At 35.2% G+C, this 21,461-nt stretch overlaps 1 protein-coding gene across 1 annotated transcript in view; it reads right to left on the bottom strand.

Moving 5' to 3' along the window:
- The window catches only part of Dchs2 (dachsous cadherin-related 2), a 250,655-nt gene that overhangs the window by 56,271 nt on the left and 172,923 nt on the right, over nucleotides 1–21,461 (bottom strand). Inside the window, exons 6-12 of the mRNA XM_076864992.2 lie at nucleotides 20,030–20,217; nucleotides 18,421–18,520; nucleotides 13,214–13,371; nucleotides 11,293–12,136; nucleotides 7,206–7,445; nucleotides 1,094–1,228; nucleotides 663–872 (exon numbers count right to left, since the gene is read on the bottom strand). Of these exons, the coding sequence (XP_076721107.2) occupies nucleotides 663–872; nucleotides 1,094–1,228; nucleotides 7,206–7,445; nucleotides 11,293–12,136; nucleotides 13,214–13,371; nucleotides 18,421–18,520; nucleotides 20,030–20,217 (1,875 nt within the window). The remainder of the gene's footprint in view (nucleotides 1–662; nucleotides 873–1,093; nucleotides 1,229–7,205; nucleotides 7,446–11,292; nucleotides 12,137–13,213; nucleotides 13,372–18,420; nucleotides 18,521–20,029; nucleotides 20,218–21,461) is intronic.

Here is a 21,461-nt window from a genome sequence, read left to right as displayed (position 1 = left end):
CAAAAAAAAATTGCATGAATTCATGAGCTAGAAAAAAAGCCCATCAATCTCATTAACAGATGTACTTCTAGTCCAATATAATTTTAATTTCCATGCTACATAGTGTCAAAACATGGAATGCAATTTTTCTATTTTAATCTTACAATAATCACATCAATAACTACAGCCAAAATAACTTTTGAATTTGGACTCTACTTAAAAATTTCTTAGATCTTATATTTCAGCATAAATATTTTAGTTGTAGGAAAATATATACAAAAATCAATCTTTTGTAGAAAAAAATCTATCAAATTATCATAAAATCTGGCAAGAATGTAAGAAAGAAACATTAATTAAAGAAGCAAAAAAACAAAATAAGTGATCATTTGAAAGGGAAAAAATATAGGAGAAAAGCTGTTTGTTCCATCCATCTATCTACTACAGTTAGTATGAAAGCAAATTCACAATTTTCAAGGCCAGGATTTTAAAGAATTTGGAGGTTAGTGTTTCAGGGTGGCTGTGGGAGGGGTGGAAGGAAGCCAACGCCAAGTGTTACCCATCAGTTCCTCCTGGGTGTGCATTATGCAAAAAAATACAACGGATGCCAAATACAGGAGAACCATCCTATAGGGCACATTGACTCAAGTCAGTCTCCTGGAGGAAATTTTCATAAAAATACTTACCAATGATGTGAAATCTGATGGCTGCATTTTGGCCAGTATCCATATCAGAGGCCCAAACAGTATAGACAACCTCTGGCTTTTGGTTTTCCAGGACCTCAATGTCATGAAGGGGGACAATGAACTCTGGTGCGTGATCATTCTCATCTTCAACAGTGCAGATGATGGTTGTGGTGCTGGACAATGACGGGATGCCCTCATCTCGCACTAGTACTGACATGGAACAGAAAGACAGCACCAATTGTGGCCGTTAACTCATACCTGAAATGCATTGCTCTAGTTAGACAGCATCAGACTAAACTTACGGATAACACTGGTCAATAATATTTAAAAATACGTTAATAAAATGTAAAATTTCACTGTGGATCTTTTTGGGTTTTTTTTTTTTTTTAATATCATTGACCTTTGTGGGGGAGGGGGCAAAGATTCCTTACCTCGAAGGGCAAAAGCATCCTGAACTTCTCTGTCAAGTGTGGTGGTTGTCACTACCTCTCCAGTGTCAGGATTGATCTCGAACAACTCAAAGGAAGCTCCTGGCATGATTTCAAACCGAAGCTTGGAATTGATTCCTTAAGGAAAATCAAAAGAAAAACCTAGCAATCATCTCTGTGGAATAAACTTGACTGTATTCCCATTCATTTTCCTTTGAACATGTCAGGCTGTAGATGAGGAAGGTGAGATTCCTAAACAGCTTTCAAATTAAGGTGAAGGAAAATCTCTTTGGCTGTTCTTGCGAAATAAAAGCCCCATGAGCTGAAATGCTTTATTTTCAAAAGTCTTATGAGACTTCCCCACGGTGAATGCTTAGGATTTTTTCCCTCCCATAAAATTTTTCTTATGAGTGTACAATTCTACAACGTATTCCTAATTACTCCTTCTAACACCCCCTGATCGTGATTTAATGGCATAATTGTAAGCTTGTGGGGCAAATGACAATTTCTGTGGATCAACCCTCTATTTAAAAGCCTGTGCTCAGTTATAAGATTTTGTTTATTTTCAAACTCAGGAGGTAAGACCACAGAATTGCTTATATATTTATTTTTGCTTTGTTTGTTTTTTTCTTTTTTCTTTTTTTTTTTTTACTTAGTAATCAATGTCCTATCTGGAGTGAGAAATATGATAACACATTATTATGCATTTTAAAAATAATTCTTCCCATATTTTTTGGTGTTTTCAACTGACTGAGTTGCTTCTTTCTCCTCACACTCTTTAATCCTTCAGAACAAATGTGGCTCCATCAGATTTGAGAACCAGGAAGACAAAAATGAAGAGAGATGATTAATTTCATCTCCTGGGTAATTCAATTAGAAATCTGCATCTGAAGATATTTATAGGCTAATGACACACACTTACAGAAGGATGTGTGTGTGTGTGTGTGCCTGTGTGTGCATACACATCCGCACCGCACATCTCCTCTTAGACAACAATACCTGGGTCCGGTGCCTGCTTCATTATGTCCCCAAGACACCTCTCCTCAATGACACTTTTTACCCTATCCAGTCCAGTTCCAAGAACTGTCACTTTAGTAACCAGGCTTATTTCCTCAGGTCCCAAAGATTTTTGCCAAAGATGTCCAGCAAAAACCTCAGTCCAGAACCATGCCAACCATCTCTCTGCCCACCTCGATTATCCAACAGATGGTACAATGGAGAAACAGGCCCCCCAGGCCCCTTCTCATGCCTTTCCTAGGTTTTAATAACCCCAACTTCCTCTCTGTGTTGCCCGATGCTTCCAGAGTTATTTTTCTACATTCCCTTAGTATTCTCTTTCTGGTAACTCAACTGTACAGCACCCGTGTTGGAGCATCTCATTTCCCTAACTGAAAGTGGTTGATAAAGTACTTGGCAAAGGCAGTTCTCAGATAATAGGGATTCTGGGATTGGTTTGATGCTGTGTTTGGCCTTCCATGCAGTGCTGAGTTCCTTGCTGTGGTAAATGGGATTCTAGTAATTTAGCATTTGGGGTGAGGTCACGATTGAATGATCACCTGTGTTCCATGGTGTTAAGAGTGACTGTTAAAGGACTCAAATTTGTTAGAGACCAAGTGATGCTAACTTTAACTAGATAATGGCAAAAGAAATATGACTCAGGATGATAGTCTGAATGTACTAGGAACTTAAAGAACGAAAACTACAAACTGAAGCTTTGAACTTGCAGCTCAAGTCAGCCATAGTTAGAGAACTGTCAAGTTTCTATGGGAGCCCTAAAATGAATCTCCCTGAAGATCAGACCCAAATTGACTGGCAGATGCAACAGGTACCCAGTAAGGAGATGTCTATATTTGTGAACACCCATGAACAGGATCAGATTTCAACACATTGCCAGAAGTCAAGTGCAACTCTCAGTCAGAGATAGCTTATAGTTTCAAGAGAATAACAAGAGTTTTCTGCTTATATTATCATAAACCTAGGAAATGCATGTGGATTAGCAGAACTCTATGTAGGTGGTAAACCTAGGAAATGCATGTGGATTAGCAGAACTCTATGTAGGTGATAACTTCAATCACCATGTAATTGTGACTTCTTAAAGCAATGTTTCATGATCTCAGACTGGGGCATTTGACATTGAAATGCCCAGTAGTCTAGCCTATCTCCAAATCCCTCTGTTAGGACTTTGGTAAAATCAGAGTTGCTAAAATTGAATACAAAGTCTGTAATATTGATTTGGTCCCACTTTATATGGATCTTTGCACTGCTGGGTTGTACAGAATCTAAAACCTTGGGTAAATACTATTGGTTAAAAAAAAAAACTGAAGAGCATGTCAACCAGTAACCTCTAATAAAGTGCAGATGAACAGTTGATGGATATTTGGCCTCTGTAGATGACACTGGGGAAATATCACCCCATAAAGAAATTGCCTTAAAAAAAATGAACAGCCAACTGGAGTTTCTACTACAGTGAGAAATTGTTATTGCAAAATGGCATATATTAAAATATTTTAACATGTGTGATGGTTTGGATCTAGAAATGTCCCTGGAAATGCTCATGTTTTGAAAGCATAGTTCCCAATACAGCAAAGTTCAGAGGTTGGGCTTTCTTTTTTTTTTTTTTTGGTACTGGAAATTGAGCCCAGTGTGCTCTACCACTATGCTGCACCCTCAGCTCTTTTTTATTTTTTTATTTTAAGGTAGTTCTTGTTAAGATGCTAAAGATGGCCTCAAACTTGTGATCCTCCTGACTCAGTCTCTCCCAGATTGCTGAGATTAAAGGTATGTGCCACCCAGAGGTAGGGCTCTTAGGCAGTGATGAGAGATATAACCCCACCTGTGGGTTAAACCATTTGATGTATTAATGATTTGAATGACAGGTGAGGTATGGTGCCTTGGGGATTATATCTTGTCCCTGGCTCTTCCCCACTTCTGTTTCCTGGCTGCCATGACCTGAGAGCCTGTCCTCTACGTGCCTTTCCACCATGATGTTCTGTTCCATTTTGGACCCACGGCAATGAATTTGACTGACCATGGACTGAATTTCTGAAACCATGAGCGTCAAATAAAGTTTTCTGACTACAAGTTGTTCTTGTCAGGTTATTTGGTCACAGCAATGGAAAGTGCTAACACAACATCTTTATCCTTTGATTTGTGCACAAATAAGTCTCCTTTAAAGGTTGTACAGAATAATACCTTATAATTTCCTATGAGGTTAAGGACATCAGTCAGGTAGAAGTAATTCTAAGGTTAAGGCAAAGAGCCTTTATTTATTTTCATTAATTCTAAGACACATGTTTTATACATTTTCAATTTCTGAAATTAGATGCATCTTCTAATTAATGGTCCTTGGATTAATGGTCCTTGGATTCAAAGAAATACCATGTCTCTCCCTGTCTATAAATATAGGTTTGGAAGGTGCAGTGGTATATCTAATGCAGGGTGAAATCTTCCAGGAGATCAGATGAGGATAAGTTTATTCAAAATGACCCCAGGCAGAGAACATATTTTTATGGAATAGAGAGTAACATCTTATTAACTAATTCTATTATTTCTGTAGGGCAATATACTGTTATACTATTTTGTAATCATCACTACTGAGCAATGTGAGCCACCTTGCCTGGTGGGCACCTCTTCATCCAGGGAGTTGGAGGGGCACCCCAGGGATAGGACTTCACTCACTAACAATGGAGCTCTTGTTGGGAGCACCAAATGCTGCAGCAGTTTTAATACCTTAGTTAAAATCTGGTAGTTGTTTTTTCCTTTTAATACAAGAAGAAACTCCTGTTAGACTTAGTGTGAGTCATACATCATAAACATTCAGTGCGCAAATCCCTGTGGGTTTTGAATGCCAAACAACACTGTATGCTTACATTTTTTAAAACTGCATTGTAGAACGCTAGAAAACATATGTTAAGCTCGCTGGTTTTAAGTAATGCTATAGTATTTTTTAAAATACATACTATAAAGTAAACCATTCATAAATTCCAATGCAATGCCAGTTATGTTAAAATCTTGACTACATCATTTCTTATGCATAATCCTCTTTCATTGTTTTAACCCACTAGGTAGAAATTTTAGAACTGTATTGAGAGAAGATATATTCAAAAGCTAATGCACACATAGCAGTATTTACATGTATTTACATAACCACCTTCTTAACCAATCTGACCTCACTAAAAACACTGAGATTTCCAGTAAATCAAAACCATCTCCAAAACACGCAAAGGTACGTGAGATTCATGAAGATGTTAATGTTTGAGGTAAATACCCAATTATGCAAAGCAACAAAAATAATAATTGTGCATCTGAGTTTGCAGTCAGCAATCATAATCTCTAGAATAAATGAGCTTTCATTCAATTATAACTAACAGGATGCAGAATATTTATACTAAAAGAAAACAGCACTAACACTAAGCGATTTAACAGTAAAAATTAGAAGAGTATATTTATGGTAGTCATCTTTAGTTAATACATGCAAAATATTGGGAGAAAGTGTTTTCTCCCTTTCAAACATTAAAGGAAAAAAAATACTTTCAGTAAAGCCCATTGCAAAAAATATAAAACATGAAAAATAAAGGAAGAGAGAATTTTACATGATTACTAAATCACACAGCATCAGCAATAGGTTCAATGTGTGTCTATACACTTTCAGGAGTGGCTTCTATGTTACCCGGAGCTCTGCATTGCTGCTTATAACAGAGAAGGCACTAAGAGAACCTCACAGAACTGAAATTATTGTGAAGCACAAAGCTTGTGTATATTCTCCATTGTTGCTAACACTCTAAAAATGATCATTTCTGGCTATGTCCTGAACAGATTCTGAAGCACAGCCTGGGACAACAGTGAAGCGTGCTCTAGTCTTATTATCTTTGAACATAGGAAGGAAAAGTCTTTGATCACACTGCCCCGCTCTGGTCAAAGAGAGAAAATTAGGTTAGCCTTTGAAACTGTTCTAACATCTAACACAAATTCATGTAAAATGTACTTTATTAAAAAATATGGCAAAAGAGCCAAATAGTATGTAATTCAGCTTAAAAGTTGAAGAAAATCTTTGAGTCTTTTGACTTAACAACTTGGCAAGGGATAATGTATTATTGTTGATACTATTATTTCCATAGAAACATCTTTTACAATTCTTAAAAGAATAGAATAAAATATTATATTGATATATAACGCCCCTTGCTATGTACAAACGCAAATTTAAAAGACTGGCTTATTAAATTACAGATGGAAAAATTGAGAATATGCTGCTAATATGAAACACTGCTCTATACTTTTAATCATTGTTTTGTTTAAAAGAAAAACCAAGTTAATTATTGAAGTTGCCAAACCTTAAATGCCAAAAGAGTTACAGTGCTATTGAAAAGCAAGTCTCAGAAATTTATAAATTCCTAGCCAGGGCAACTGTTCACTCTGTTCACTGTTATTGTCTTTAGTTGATATTAATAATAATAGTAATGATAGTAGTGATGGCAATTAACACTGGTCATTTATTTTGTCAGACACTGGTCTAAACTCTATACACATAATAACTCTTTCACACTCGTAAGAGAGTTGTACAGAATGATACCTTATAAACCTTTTAAAATGTGGTTCTCATAAGAGAACTAGACAGTATTTTTAGCACTATTTTACAATTAGCAGAACAGTGAGGATTAAAGACTTGTTCTCCATTCCACAGCTTAAATGGGTGCTAATTCTGGGATTCTCACCCAGGTCATCTGATGCCAGCTCTTCCATTCTGCTAAAATATTGAGGAAATAAAAAAATTTGTCTTCTTTACTCAAGCCATCTCTTACACTGGGAAATAAATGTCATTCTTCCTCTATAATTCTTTTTACTATCAAGATCAAATCAATAAGTCGCATGCTAATTGGTTATGTACTGCTCTAGTATAAATGATAATAAAGATCCATATAAACAAATGCTATAAAAGGCACAGTTATCTTGATGTGTGTGTGACTATGTGTATTCAAATGAAGGAAGCATTGGAAGTCTGAGACAACTAGCAACTGTTCATTTTCTTTGAGCCGTGACTATTTTAAACTAAGTTAATGATAGTTTTTGAGTGCCTTTTTTTTGTATTAACTACCCAGTTTCTGTATTCATATCTTACCTGAATCTCTGTCCTGAGCTTCAACCCTTGTGACAAATGCCCCTGGACTTTGGTTTTCTTTAACTGAAGCTTCATACAGGTGCTGCATAAATTCTGGTGCATGGTCATTTACATCAAGAACAGTGATTGTCAAGGTCTGCGATGAAGAAAGGGCTGGCGTGCCATCATCCAGGGCCAGAAGGGTCAGAATGTGCTGAGTTTTTAGTTCATAATCCAAAGGACGAATTGTAGTTAGTAAGCCTGTTTTGAAAGAGAAAAAAAAAGCAGTGTGTTATGAATATTCCTTAGGTTGGTTATGTTCATTCTACCCATGTCAAACTTATTTAAATTGAAAAATACTCAATTTTCTTTTTTTAATTTTTTTTTAATATTTATTTTTTAGTTTCCGGTGGACATAACAACTTTATTTTATTTTATTATTTTTAAAGAAAGAGTGAGAGAGACGGAGAGAGAGGGAGAGAGAGAGAGAATTTTAATATTTATTTTTTAGTTTTCGGCGGACACAACATCTTTGTTTGTATGTGGTGCTGAGGATTGAACCCGGGCCGCACGCATGCCAGGTGAGCCCACTACCACTTGAGCCACATCCCTAGCCCAACACTCAATTTCCATTGTTAAAGAATGACTATATTAAACCAACTTTAAATTCGTATATTATCCAGAATTAACAGTTCACATTTTTTAGTCAGAAAAATCAATTTATTTATGGGGATGAATGAAAATTCAAAAACCATCTATTGTCTCCCAGAAGGACTACGCGGCATGAATTATGATGTCATTTGCTGGTAAATGGATGGAACTGGAGAACATCATGCTAAGTGAAATAAGCCAGACTCAGAAAGTCAAGGGTTGAATATGTAGAAAATAAAGAGAAGAAAGGAATAAAACACAGAACCTCAAAAAATAGAAGGGAGTAGAGTACAGGAAGGATATTGAGGGGGAGGGAGGAGAGAAGGGAAAGGGAGGCACTGGGGAACGAAATCAACCAATGTTCAATGTGCATGTACAGGCATCACAGTGACACCCACTGTTAGGTATGATTATAATATGCCAACTGAAAGACAAACAAAGAGAAGTGAGTTCAGTAGAGGAAAGGCACCCAGGGGAGGGAGGAGAGGAGAAAAGGGAGAAGTACTAGAAAATTATGTTTTACTCATGTATAAAAAACGCTGCAATGAGTCTCACTGTTATGTATAATTACAATACACTGATTAAAAACATAAAATTATTTGCTTACCCAATATTTCCCTCACTTAAATGATATTTGTGATATTAACAACACATATTTTCATGTCACATGATATTCCATGTTTAAAAGTGATTGCGTTATAAAAATTTGAGTATGACTACATTACTTAAGATGTTTGATTTTTTTTTTTTTTTTTTTTTGGTACTGGGGATTAAACCCAGGGGCACTTAACCACTAAGTCATATCCCCAGTCCTCTTTTTTTTTTTAAATTTTATTTACAGACAGGGTCCTGCTGAATTGCTTAGGGTCTCATTGAGTTGCTGGCTTTGAACTCACAATCCTACTGCTCAGCCTTCTAAGCCACTGGGATTACAAGCATGTGTCATCATGCCTGGCAAAATGTTTGATTTTTGTTAAAGAGTTCTGGCTTCTTTACACTTAATCTGAGTTAACTGTCTTAATTTTTTTTTTAACAATAAAGAGCAAGGGTGCTATAAATAACATGGCTTTATCATATTGCCATTGAAGCACATAACCCATATGAGTAAAGTGCTTTACAAAGCTAGTCATTGAAAGATTCCAATTGTCACATTTTTCTTTTAGGACTGCTGATTTCTTCTCTCATCCTTTAAGAACTTTTCTTCAAATAATTCAAGAGGTTTATGAAATCAAACTTTATAAAAATAGTTTCTCAATAATTACTCATCACGTCATATCTCACAGCCATTAAAGCCATTTCTCTATAAGAAACATAAATCTTGTGAGAGGAAAAAATTTCACCTCATATGGACGCATTTGGCTATTACCATTTTAAGTCTTTGAAAAATATCTCAACTGAAACAGCCATTGCAATTGCTCAAAAACCACGACACTGAGATACAATTCTAATTTTATTCATTCTCTTTAACAATCTGAAATAGACCTTCCTTGGTCATGTTGGAAAACATTTTAAGTATCATTGAAATAGGTCCTTGGAGAGCCCCAGCCTGTGTCTGGACTATCTCCCTGTCAGTTGGGCATTTAAGTGGTGTCTATGCATGCCTCAGAATGGAAACATATGCACAGGATTTAATAAATATTTTGATGAAAATTTCCAACAGAATAGAGCCAGACTACAATCATGACTTCCAAATCCTGCACATTCAGTTCCATTCCAAATAATGCTCTTATTAGCAGTTGCGCCAAATGGTGTACATCTGAGATTTTTTCCTGAGGCTTATATAGAAATTTTTTTTTAGAGAATGAGATAGAAGTCTATCAATTTTTCAATTTCCCCTGAAAATCAAGGAGAAGGAAATTCATTTCCAAATTCAGAACACTACTCTTGGTACATATATACTCTTTTATCAAGTCACATCAAAACTTAGTGTAGTTGTTATGTGGCAACAAACAATTGAAGTCACAGTGAGAGACATTTTCACAAAGTATTTGACAGTGATCTTCTAAACACAAAAGGGTACAATAGATGTGAAAAGCAACACCCTTAATGGCCACATGAATTCAACCATTAAAACATTTATATATTATTTTCAATTATTTACAAATATTTGTTTACATAATATAAAGATAAGTTTCTGTGTCTAAGTCTTTAAATAGTGGTATTGACTTGTCATGTTCCTGCCTTGATTTACTTTTATCTTCATCTCTTACTGCAAGGTCCCATGATGGAGGCAAAGAAGTTTGCTATTGTATATTCAGCCTATGAGATGTGAGCTAGCTGTAGTGTACCTACTATTAACAAACAGGCAAATTAAAGTTAGGATATTTTTATGTTTCTGTGAAAAGTGTTACTGAAATTTTGATAGAGCTTGCATTGATCTGTAGATCACTTTGGATAGTTTGACTGTTTGAACATATTGAGTCTTCCACTCCATGAACATGGGATATCTTTCCATTTGGTTGTGCCTTCTTTAACTCTTTCATCAGTGTTTTGTAAATTTTGGTATAGCAGTTGCTCCCCTCCTTAGTTAAGTTTAGCCCTAAGTATTTTACTCTTTTTTGGTGCTATATTAAGGGAGCCGTTTTCCTAATTTCAAGTAGCTTCTTATTAGTGTACAGAAACGCAATTGATTTTGTATGTAGATTTTATATTGTGTAACCTTACTGAAATTGTTTATTATAAGAGGTTTTTTGTTTGTTTGTTTTTTGTAAAATCACCATGGTTTTCTATTTAAAAGATTGTGTGTTTTGCAAACAAGGATACTTTTATTTCTTCCTGATTTGGATGCATTTTTACTTCTCTTTCAATTAAAGTTTCTTATTACCTATTTACATTTATCCTTTTAATATTCCTTTATTTTAAAATAATAGTAGTTCTCAAGATATATATGCTTTAAAAATGTTTGAGTTGTTACAATTTTTAACTTATATATGATAAGTGCAGAGGTAGTACTTTGAGCTGTAAACATTTCTAGATTTCTCAAAAAAGAAAAAAAAATTATCACACAACCCAGAACTCCCTGCTTCTGGATGTTTATCCAAAAGAACTGGAGTCAAATGGAATACTATTTAGCCTTCAAAAAAGAAGGGATTTCTGTTAATATGTGACAACATGGATGGACTTTGAGGATATTATGCTAAGTAAAATAAGCCAATGACAGAAATATAAATATTTCATTATCCTGCTCATAGGAGGTATTTTGAAATAGTCAAATTCATAGAATCAAAGAGTGCAATGGGGATTGTCCAACTGGATGGAGGGAGAAAGGGTGAAATCATAGTTTTGGTTAAATGAGATGAATCAGCTCTAGAGATCTATTGTATAACATGATACCCATGGTCAAAGATAACGTATTACACAAATAAAACTTTGTTAAGAAAGTAGGTCTCGTGTTAGGTTGTCTTACCACAATAAAATAAAATAGAAAATGTATAAAGTGACACACAGGACACTGTACCTGACGACTCATCCAGCAGGAAGGTCATGTGGTCATTTCCTGAGAGGATGCTGTATGTTACTTCTCCATTCCTTCCTTCATCTGGATCCTGAGCACTCACGTGGTGCACCACGGAGCCCACCGGGGCATCCTCTCTGACACAGGCGATGGGGAAAGTTGTGAAAGTGGGCCTGTGGTCATTTGCATCCAAAATCACCACTTTTGCTACCAGTGATCTCAGTCGCCGGTCTGTCACGTTCACAGCCTGATCAGAGGCGGTTACTGTCAGAATGACAGCTGGGGTACTCTCTCTGTCCAGGGGGGAGGCGGTGACTAGCATGCCAGATGAGGGGTGGATGAGAAATGGATTCATTCCAGGATGGTGGGATTCAATGAAGTATTGTATCCTACTGTTCAAAAAGCTACCATCGCCATCTTTGGCATCGAATTCGTACACCAGAGTTCCTACGGGCACATTCTCTTCTACACTTATCACCACGAACTCATCCTGGAAAGATGGAGAATGGTCGTTCTGATCTTCCACATCAATACTGAGGAAGACGGTGCTGTTCGGGGGAGGATGTTTGCCCCGATCTTCAGCAATCACCCTGAAAAGGTAATGAGATGTCGTTTCATAATCAAGTGCCTTAGAAAGGTACAAGTCTCCCGTTGAGCTGTCTATTTCAAAGTGACTATCCTTGTCATTGGCAGCAATGGTAAAGTGTAGCTTTCCATTGTGATGCTGTTGAAGGTGATCGGGTGACTTTATCAAGCTCATTATTTTTGCCGGCTTCAAGTTTTCTGGTATAACCAAATGTCTGATGTTCTGAGAAATGATAACTCTCCCTTTGTAGAGTGGTATCACCTGGAACAAGAATAAAAAGGAGCTGCTAGTTTGGAGTATTTTTAAGCAATTAATAAAATAGTAACATAATATTAAATACTAATACATGATACAATATTAGTTTGGAAACTAATTCCTATTTGTGCAATATATACATGTTACTTGGTCAGAAAACATGCCTCATAAGATTAAAAATTGCATGATATTTAGGATATAGGAAATGACATGATTTTCCACTTTTTTGTGATGTGTGAAATGGTAGTTTTGTGAGGCCATGTTGGGGTTAAGCTGAAATATAACCTTGTGGTTCTTCAAAGGAAATGTGGGACAGCTAGTTTTCCAAATTACTGTAAATCCTAGAGATCAAAATTTATCCATAATGACAACTTTGTACATGTAAATAACATGTATCTTTGTCTGAAATTTAAAAAATAATTGAGGTATAGCCATGTAGATTTTTCTCCAAATCTTTATTTCTTGAACCCATAAAGAATATAATCTGAAAACAGAATTGTTGGGGAAATATATTCTTGATTACATACATATATTTATATTAATATTACTGATTATCATGTGCATCAACAAAGAACTCTACCTATGCAGTCACTCGGTCTTAACTTTGGTTGGAGGGCTCTTCTTATCTGAAGACTTCATAAAACTTGTTTAAGTAAAGCCTTTTTTAAGGCTTTTATAATCCATATTTTTTAATCCATATTTTTATGGATCTTAAGCAACTGTTCTAAGCTTTAAAGATTGCAAAACACTATGTGATTTGTGACATGGCCCTTGTTTACATAGAAATTTCTCCTAACAATTTACCAGGTCCTTCCCATCAGGATATAATAAAAGAAAAGACATAAACAAAGCAACCTAAATGCCCACGGAGTGATGAATGCCTTGTCAAGAACTGCCCCAAACTAATTCTAAAAGTTACATGGATTTAAATCATTTCCTAGGGATAACAAAGAAATAAATATATGTGCAAAGTGATCTTAAAATAGTATGCATGTATTGAATGTATTTTCACTCTCTACACTTGTATACAAGTCAAACGAAACCTTCAGAATATTCTTTCACGTTTTATGGTGACAACATTACCTGAATATTAACAATTGCTTCTCCGTGAAGGGCAGGTACTCCCTGGTCACTGGCGATAACCGTCATCCTGTAGGAAGGTCGATAATCGTGTGAAAGCATCGTGGTGGTTCTTATTTCACCATTGTTGGCATCGATCTTAAAGTGATCAGAATAATTTTCTACATACACACACACACACACAAATTAAGAAACAAATGTTAATTGACCAGGCAGAAAACCAATTAATCCAATGTATCTATGATCATTTGGAATATGTATTTGCCTTAAGTTCCATGACAGTTTGAACATCTTGGAGGTGACAGACTCAAACCTTATACAATGTATCGAAATGTCATATGCTACCACATTAATAAGCACATCTTTTATGTTTTCATGTATCTGTTCAAATAAATTTAAATTAAACAAGACAAGAAGACCATGAACTATAAATATAACAAATTTTTAAAAAATGTTCAAGCATATTAAACAAGTACATAAAATGACATAATCAACTTTCTTGTGCTCTCACCGCCTAGCTTCAATAATTATCAATTCATGGACAATCTTGATTCATCTATTCCTAGTTTTTATATTTCCCATCCCCCATTTCCTTCTGAACAAGAAGGAAATCATAACATTTCCAGAAATCATATCATTTCTTCTATATACCCTTCAACATGCATCTCTAATAGATAATGAATGCTTTTAAATAATTATAGTACCATGAAATACTTTTAAAAATAACAGTGATCCTTTAACATCATCAAATATCCAGGAAGTTTTCAGATTTCCGATAGTCCCATAAATATCTTTTGGTTGGATTCTTCAAATTAGCATCAAAATAAAGTTTGTAGAGTTCATATTTCTTGAAGTCATTCATTCCTGCCGTATATCTCTCTATTTCACCCTTGCAATTCATCTGGTGAAGAAGCTGAATCATGTCTCTTGAGGTTTCTCATGGTTTAAATTGGGTTGTTGCATTGCTGATAGGTGGCTTCATTTGTTCCTCTGGTTGTCGAATTGGAAGGGGAATCTGGAAAACTGATGGGACTTTTGTCCAGCCAGACAACAGCACAAACACGGTGCTTCCCTACAAAGGCACCTGCTTGGTTACCTTTTAGTTTTGATGTTGACCTTGTTGATTCACAGTCTAGATCTATGGACTCATAAGGACTGGAAAACATACAACATTAACATGCTGTATGCTCATTTATGAGCCAGAATATTTCAATAAAATAAATTGCCTTTCATCTTTTTTTTTTTTGATAAACCAAAGGAACAGTTTATTACAGGAAAGACAAGATAAGTGCTTGATGCTAAACGTTTGAAATAATGGGTGTGTTTACTAATATCCTCCAATGTTCCAACTATAAGTACAGTTCTGTCTTTTTTTTTTTTTACAAATTATTAAACATGACATTAAACAAATGTCCTTCAACATATTGCCATTATTATCATTAATGGTGATCATATTATTGAACACTGGGATCATCTTAAATATGATTCCTCACCACTTGGATGGAATTCCAATGATCTTCACAAACTCCTTGTAACAGGCAGAGCAAAAACCAAAATGGTGCAGACTCTTCCTGTAGATTTCTTGCCTAACATTTATAATCAGTCATTTCTCTAACGACGTCTGGTTTCTTTTGGTGGAAAATGGTTTGGGGAGACCATATTCTGGACATTAGGGATGTTCATTATTTCTGGGTTGATCATCATTTCTAGGCCTTTTCAGTGGACAGAGAACAGACACACTTATGCACAAAAATGTATCATAAGTTCATATAGATGTTTATAATTCAGATTGATACCCCAGGGTCTTGAGTTAAATAGCAGATTTTATTCTTTAATTAAACCTGAATACTCCAAAAAATGGAAAAAACAAAACAAAGCCTCAGACAAAGCCCGAATGGATAGTCTTCCATTCTTTGTTTGAACAATTGCTGAGTACTAGTATTGAATGATACCAATTATCAAACATATAAAGTCAAATAAAAAAGAACTCCTGCCTTTATGAAACTCAAATATTGAGCAAAAAGTTACGTAACATTTATTAGTTGTGATTTCTGTGATATAATGCACTCACTTTAGTCTCACCAGAATACTGTGGCGTATTCTCACCAATATGATTCAAATCTCTGTTCCCATTTCACTAATTTTTATCTTGTTTCTCGATTATAGTTTGTAGTTGCCTCTATTTTGTAATGAGATTAAAGTTACTGCATTTTTACATTGCTACATCCTAAAAGTTATTTTGGAAACCAGGCTGATCAATTCTCAACATTTCCTCAAGATTTTAAATGAAATGACCAAGTATAAAGAAATCAGTGGGCCTATATATACCTCCAGATCTCATCCCTCTCTTCTTTATCCAGAGAAAGCCACTTTATCTAACTGAAGTGAAGCTTTATGTACCTATTCCATATATTCATAAATATGCATGGTTTTGCTTGTTTTAAAATAATGGTATTACAGCAGGATTATAGCCCAACGTAAGTATGTGTGCATGTGTGTTCCTCTTCACCCCTGTGGCTTTTCATAGGTGGACCATGCTCTCTTTCCCTGCTCAGAATAAAACAGGAAAAAATATAATACAAAGATCTTACTGGTCTTACTGACCTAATCACCAGAGGAAGATCTTTGAATGCATGCTTGAAAAGTCACTTTCCTTTCTGGGACCAGATTAGAATAAATCACGAGACTAGAAAAGCTGAGCAGTAATTAATGGGAAGACAAAAAATTAAGAATACAATTTAAAAGGAGAAAGAATAACTGTCTTTAAATATAGTTCTTCTAATCCCACTATTATATAAAATTATAATGTACCAATTTTGCAAAAAGGAAAATTAAGTGAAAATATTAGATAGATCTGCTGCAGTAGGCTCATTATCCCTGCAAAAATCACTATTCCAAAACACTGTTCAAGTGTCCTGCAAAGTTGGAAAGAGCTTCTAAAATGTTTACAGGTAAAGAAATCAGGATGTGGGCATAGGAACATGAAAGGAGAACTTGCCCAGGGTCCAGGAGGTGATGAGAGGAACATATGGAACTTCCCCAGAAAGAGGCGACACAATGAACTGAGAACCACTGTTATAGAGTAAGATACTTTTTATCTTCTGTAACCTGCCTTTTTTACATAAAATTCAAGGTTTTTCCAGGATCATGTACGCACGGCTCCATACACTCAATTTCATTGTAGAGTACTTTACCATATTATGTAAGCAATTCAAGCAATGCTTCAATAAATATTCTGCTACAGGTCTTGTTCTGCACGTATCTGAGTTTCTCTGAGGTATACAGCAGAAATGAAACTTCAAGGGCTCACTGGGATCACACCTCCAATTCTATCAGATATCATCCACTCTCCTTCAAAGTAGTTCTGCCAACAAGGCTGAGCGTGTTTTAACATGTTTTTGATGATTCAGGCTCCTTTTGAAAACTTGAATGTAGCTTTATTGATCTGTTTCTTTGTAAATTTTTGCTTTTCTTGTTTAAAAATCATTCTTTGCCCTCAATGCTAATGTCAAATCAATCTCTCATATTTTCTTCTGCAAGATTTCAAGGATTTTCCTACTTAAAACACCTCATCTTTGATAGACTGAGAGGTAGATGTATAATTTTATTTTGCTGATAGTATATCTTTTCATACAAGTCTCCATTTATGTGGGATGAGTTCTCTCTTCTTCCCCACTGGTCTATTTGTTAATCAAAGAATCAATGCAATATTGTCTTAATTATAGAATTTTTTGTTTTTTTGTACTGGGGATTGAACTCAGGGGTAATTAACCACTGAGTCACATCCCCAGCACTTTTTATATTTTATTTACAGACAGGGTCTCACTAAGTCGCTCAGGGCTTCACTAAGTTACTGAGGCTGGCTTTGAACTTGTGGTCCTCCTGCCTCAGCCAGCCTTCTTCTGAGCCGCTGGGATTTAATTACAGAGGGTAAATATCCTAGTTGTTCTTTTGACACTGTGTTAGTTTTTCAGTGATTTTTGCTCTTCCGTGTGACTTCCAGAATCAGTTTGTCAAATTCCACCAAAATTCAGTGAGGTTTCAATTGGAAAGACACCAAATTTATATATTTGAATCATTTTCATCTTTTGGATATAGACTTCCTAAGTATGAACATGACACACAGTTTTTAATTTCATCGGTCAGCTATCTCATTTGTCTTTTTCATTTATATTCATTAAGATTTTGTAACTTACTTCATACAGGTCTTATACATGTTTTATTGGAATTTTCCCTATGCCTCTTAATAGGCACAGATCCTGATTTAGGGAGTTCTGAAGCTTATATAATTTAAGGGGTCCTCCTAGAGAAAAATGTATAAATTGCCTACCATCCCCCTTTCCTGGAGAAGGCCATAGTCAAGGACCTTGAAACTTAAGCTTCATTAGCTTTGCAGTGAATCTGCCCTCACCCTATGGTTCTTTATGGATTCACTACAAGGAATGAGATCTTTGAAAAACTGCCTAATTTAAAAAGTGCTAGTGAGTTTTGTACGTGGCTCTAGGAAAAATATAGTACCCTATTAATTCCAATACTTTGCCTATAGTAGTACATCTTGGGTTTTCCATGAAGACAGTCAAATTATCTGCAAGGAATGGCAATATTGTCTCTTGTTTTATTGTCTGTGTCAAACAAGACAAAGTGCCAAATGTCTTTTAAAATGGTCTAAGATACAATGCAAACTAAACCTAATCACCAGAAAAAATCTGAGGCCTGCAAATTTTAAGACATAAAAGTAAGACTGTTGCAATGAAGTTCCCACATACACAACACATATATGGTAATAATTTATGGTTCAGTACCAGTAGGTATAATTTACACTGATGTTAAGAGCAGTCCCTTTTCCTAGAGATTCATAGATATTTGGCACTTGTAACACACTAACTACCATTTCTTATCTACTAGCTACTACTTGCCTTTTGGTAAAAGTTGATTTGTACTTTGGATTAGTACAAATTACTCATTTAAGGTGGATGGTTTCTATTTAGGACATAGAAAAGTTTTCACTAAACTCATAAGTTTATTTTTTTAAGTGAAGTGATTATTGGCAATAGCAAATGAATTTTGTTTTTAATTTTGTTATACTCAAATTTAACTAGAGAATTCTGAATAATTAAAATAGGATGCCGCTTCCTAGAAGGAGATAGAGAGCTTATAAATGACAGAGGAAATTCTGAAAACCATTCAGACTTAATATTAGTAAGTTTTACCTGCAGAGATTGAGTATAGAACTTCTGCATTACTTCCTTCATCAAGATCCTTTGCAAAAACAGTTGTGACCAACATATTTACTGGTTGACCTTCCAAAACCTGTCATAAAAACACATGGCTTACAAAAAAGACAGCAACATTTTAAAAAGAAGCACCAGTGGGCCTTTAAATGAAAGGACACATTATACTATGCCTTTTTAAAAACTGTTTTAAAATCCATGTACCATCCAAATGTCTACCATAAGAAAAGTTACATGGGTGGAAGTCCATATAAAGGATCCACCTTACAAATTTAAATCTTTTACACAGTTTGAACAAATTATCAGGGGCATTTGAACTAATTCTGCAAATAAAGAAATAAAAATAATGGAAATCAAATGAACAAAACAGTTATCTATTTTGGATGTTTTTAAAGAATTCTAGCATCTCATTCTCACCTTCTCAGGTCATCGTGTAAAAGGTAGTTGTTGTACTTCAAAATATGCTTAAGATAAATATGGCCCTTTATTTCAGGAAATATACCTCACACAGGAAACATATCTTCTTAATAGGAATTTTTCTGGAATATTGAAATGCACATGTGGAGTTCAACTCTCCAATTAAGCACAGGGTATTTTAATGATAGAATTGCAAATTATATAATTACCTGATACTGTTTGGCTTTGGGATAATTTTTCTTTAAATATGGTTTCAGAAGATTAGTTTAAAGTTATTAAATTTTCAATAGCTTTTTTCAGTTGCTCAGTGTGTATATTTGAGCCCAGTTTGTCCAATTTGACTATTTTAGAGCAGTAGATCTCAAACTTTTTATTCATACAATGCATCCATTAAAAATAATTACAGCCGGGTGTGGTGGCACATGCTTGTAATCCCAGCAACTTGAGAAGCTAAGGTAAGAGGATTTAAAGTTTAAGTCCAACCTCAGAAATTTAGCAAGACCTTAAGCAACTTAGTGAGACCTTGTCTCAAAAAAATAAAAAGTAAAAATAGAAAAATTAAAAATACATCAGTGGTAAAGCACTCCTATGTTAAATCCCTAGTACCAAAAAAAAAAGCAAAAAGAAAAAAATTACAAGTATACAAATATCTCCAAGATATATTCACTTACTATGTACATGAATTAATATGCTAATTATACTGTACACATTGGAAAAGATGCAAAAACATACAAATGTACATGATATAAATGTAATTAGAAGTTTAAAATGACCATTTTAGAATTATAGATTGTTCCATGCTCTCAACTTCCCATCTTAGTGATGTGCATCATTTGCTCATAAGGATTTCAAAAAGGTGCAAGCAAACTAGTGGTTAAATAATCCATGTGTGAGCATTACGGGAACCAAGGTAATCATATCTGTATGCAAAGGGCAGGAATACATTCCTCTTATAAAACAACTGGAGGGTTGATTCCAAAGAGCATAAATATCTATTCTCTTTTTTCTAAATGTCTTTTTTTAAGGAAAAAAACTCCACATATTTACAATTTCTATCTAGAAATCTATGCAATGCCCCACCAAGGCCAGTTTGATAAATTCACATGAATTACCACAAGATGGTGCTCAAAACAAATGACTAACAAATCCACGGCAAGGCTACTTCACAAACCTTGATGTGAAGTTCTTTTCCAGGGAGACACTGTGGGAAAAATGGCCTGTTGTCATTGATGTCAGTAACTGTGATATAAACCACCATGGTGGCATTTCGTGGTGGGGAGCCGTGGTCCGTCACCAGCACAGTCATTTGATGGTGCACCTGATGCTCACGATCCAATGCCAACCAGCCGATCAATTCTCCTGAAGAATACAGGGCAGAGCACAGGACAAGGACACCAGTGTCACAGACCATACCCAAAATAATCCAGAGAAGGAAAATCAAAGATGAAGCTTTGAGCAGAAGTACAACTCCCAAGACAACATTCTTAGTTTGGCTCATGCTACTGTTGGGAGAATTTCCTGAAGTAGCTCCCGAAAATGCTACTTTATTGGTTACTCTTTGTATTTCAAATTATCTGCCATCAAGCTTTTGAACTAAGAAACTATGAATTCACAAAAAAAAAAAATTGGAAAATTTAAAATAACTGCTTATTATAGGCTGCCACATAGAACAATGGAAAGCATGTGAGCTATGATATAAGTTCTGGCTTTGGGTCCAAGGTTCCCCACCTAACATGGTCTCTGAGCCTACCTCCTGGGGCTGCTCTCTGAAACAAATGCAATTGTTTCATAAGAAAAAGCATTTCATAAGCTGTGAATTATCACACTCTCGGCAGTTGTCATCATTACTTTAAAATGATGCAAACATTTTCCTGAAAATCATATTCTTTAGGCAATGGTTTTTCATTCATGTATACAAGTATTTATTTTTTTTCCCACAAAGCATATGTGTAGCAATGGGTAGTGACTTCCCAAAGAGCAATTAATGCTTTATAAGTCTTATTTTATATATTTTTGCCTACAACTATGCTATATTTCGTAAATTCCTGCATGGTTTAGCCATGGAGACTGAGGCACAAAATTGTAACTGCCTCTTCATATTGCCAAGGGTCTTGGGAAGCCAAGTTCTCTCCAATAGCCCATCTCCTACTGTGGAGCTCAGCAAAGCACTAGTTTTCTAAGGTCTTTCAAGAAATCTATTTGTGAGAAAGTAAACATGAAGCAACTATCAACCAACATTCTCATTACTAAGATATTCTCCTCTTAATTCAAATAAAATACCATTGTATTAAAAAAGCTGAAACAAGGATAAAATTCATATTTGGATAAGTCTCTGGATTGGTGAGCTTAAATGCAGAGTTTACTGCTACTATTTACTTTATAAACTATTTAAAGAGTGTTTACCATAAATGTAATTTTAATAAAAATCACATTGTCACTGTATTTTAAAGTTCCAATTTGTAATTCTTTGAAAAACCCCAAATCCTGAATGACAAACAGATTTTTTAAATTTTATGAATCAACTCTGATGGTCATATATCAGCTATTTAGAGGTCTATTAGCAAGACCCTAAGCAACTTAGTGAGATCCTCTCTCAAAAAATA

The sequence above is a fragment of the Callospermophilus lateralis genome, chromosome 8, assembly GCF_048772815.1.
Source record: "Callospermophilus lateralis isolate mCalLat2 chromosome 8, mCalLat2.hap1, whole genome shotgun sequence".
NCBI lineage: Eukaryota > Metazoa > Chordata > Mammalia > Rodentia > Sciuridae > Callospermophilus > Callospermophilus lateralis.
The sequence above is the reverse complement of the archived record's forward strand: the minus strand, read 5'-3'. Positions and strand labels throughout refer to the sequence as shown.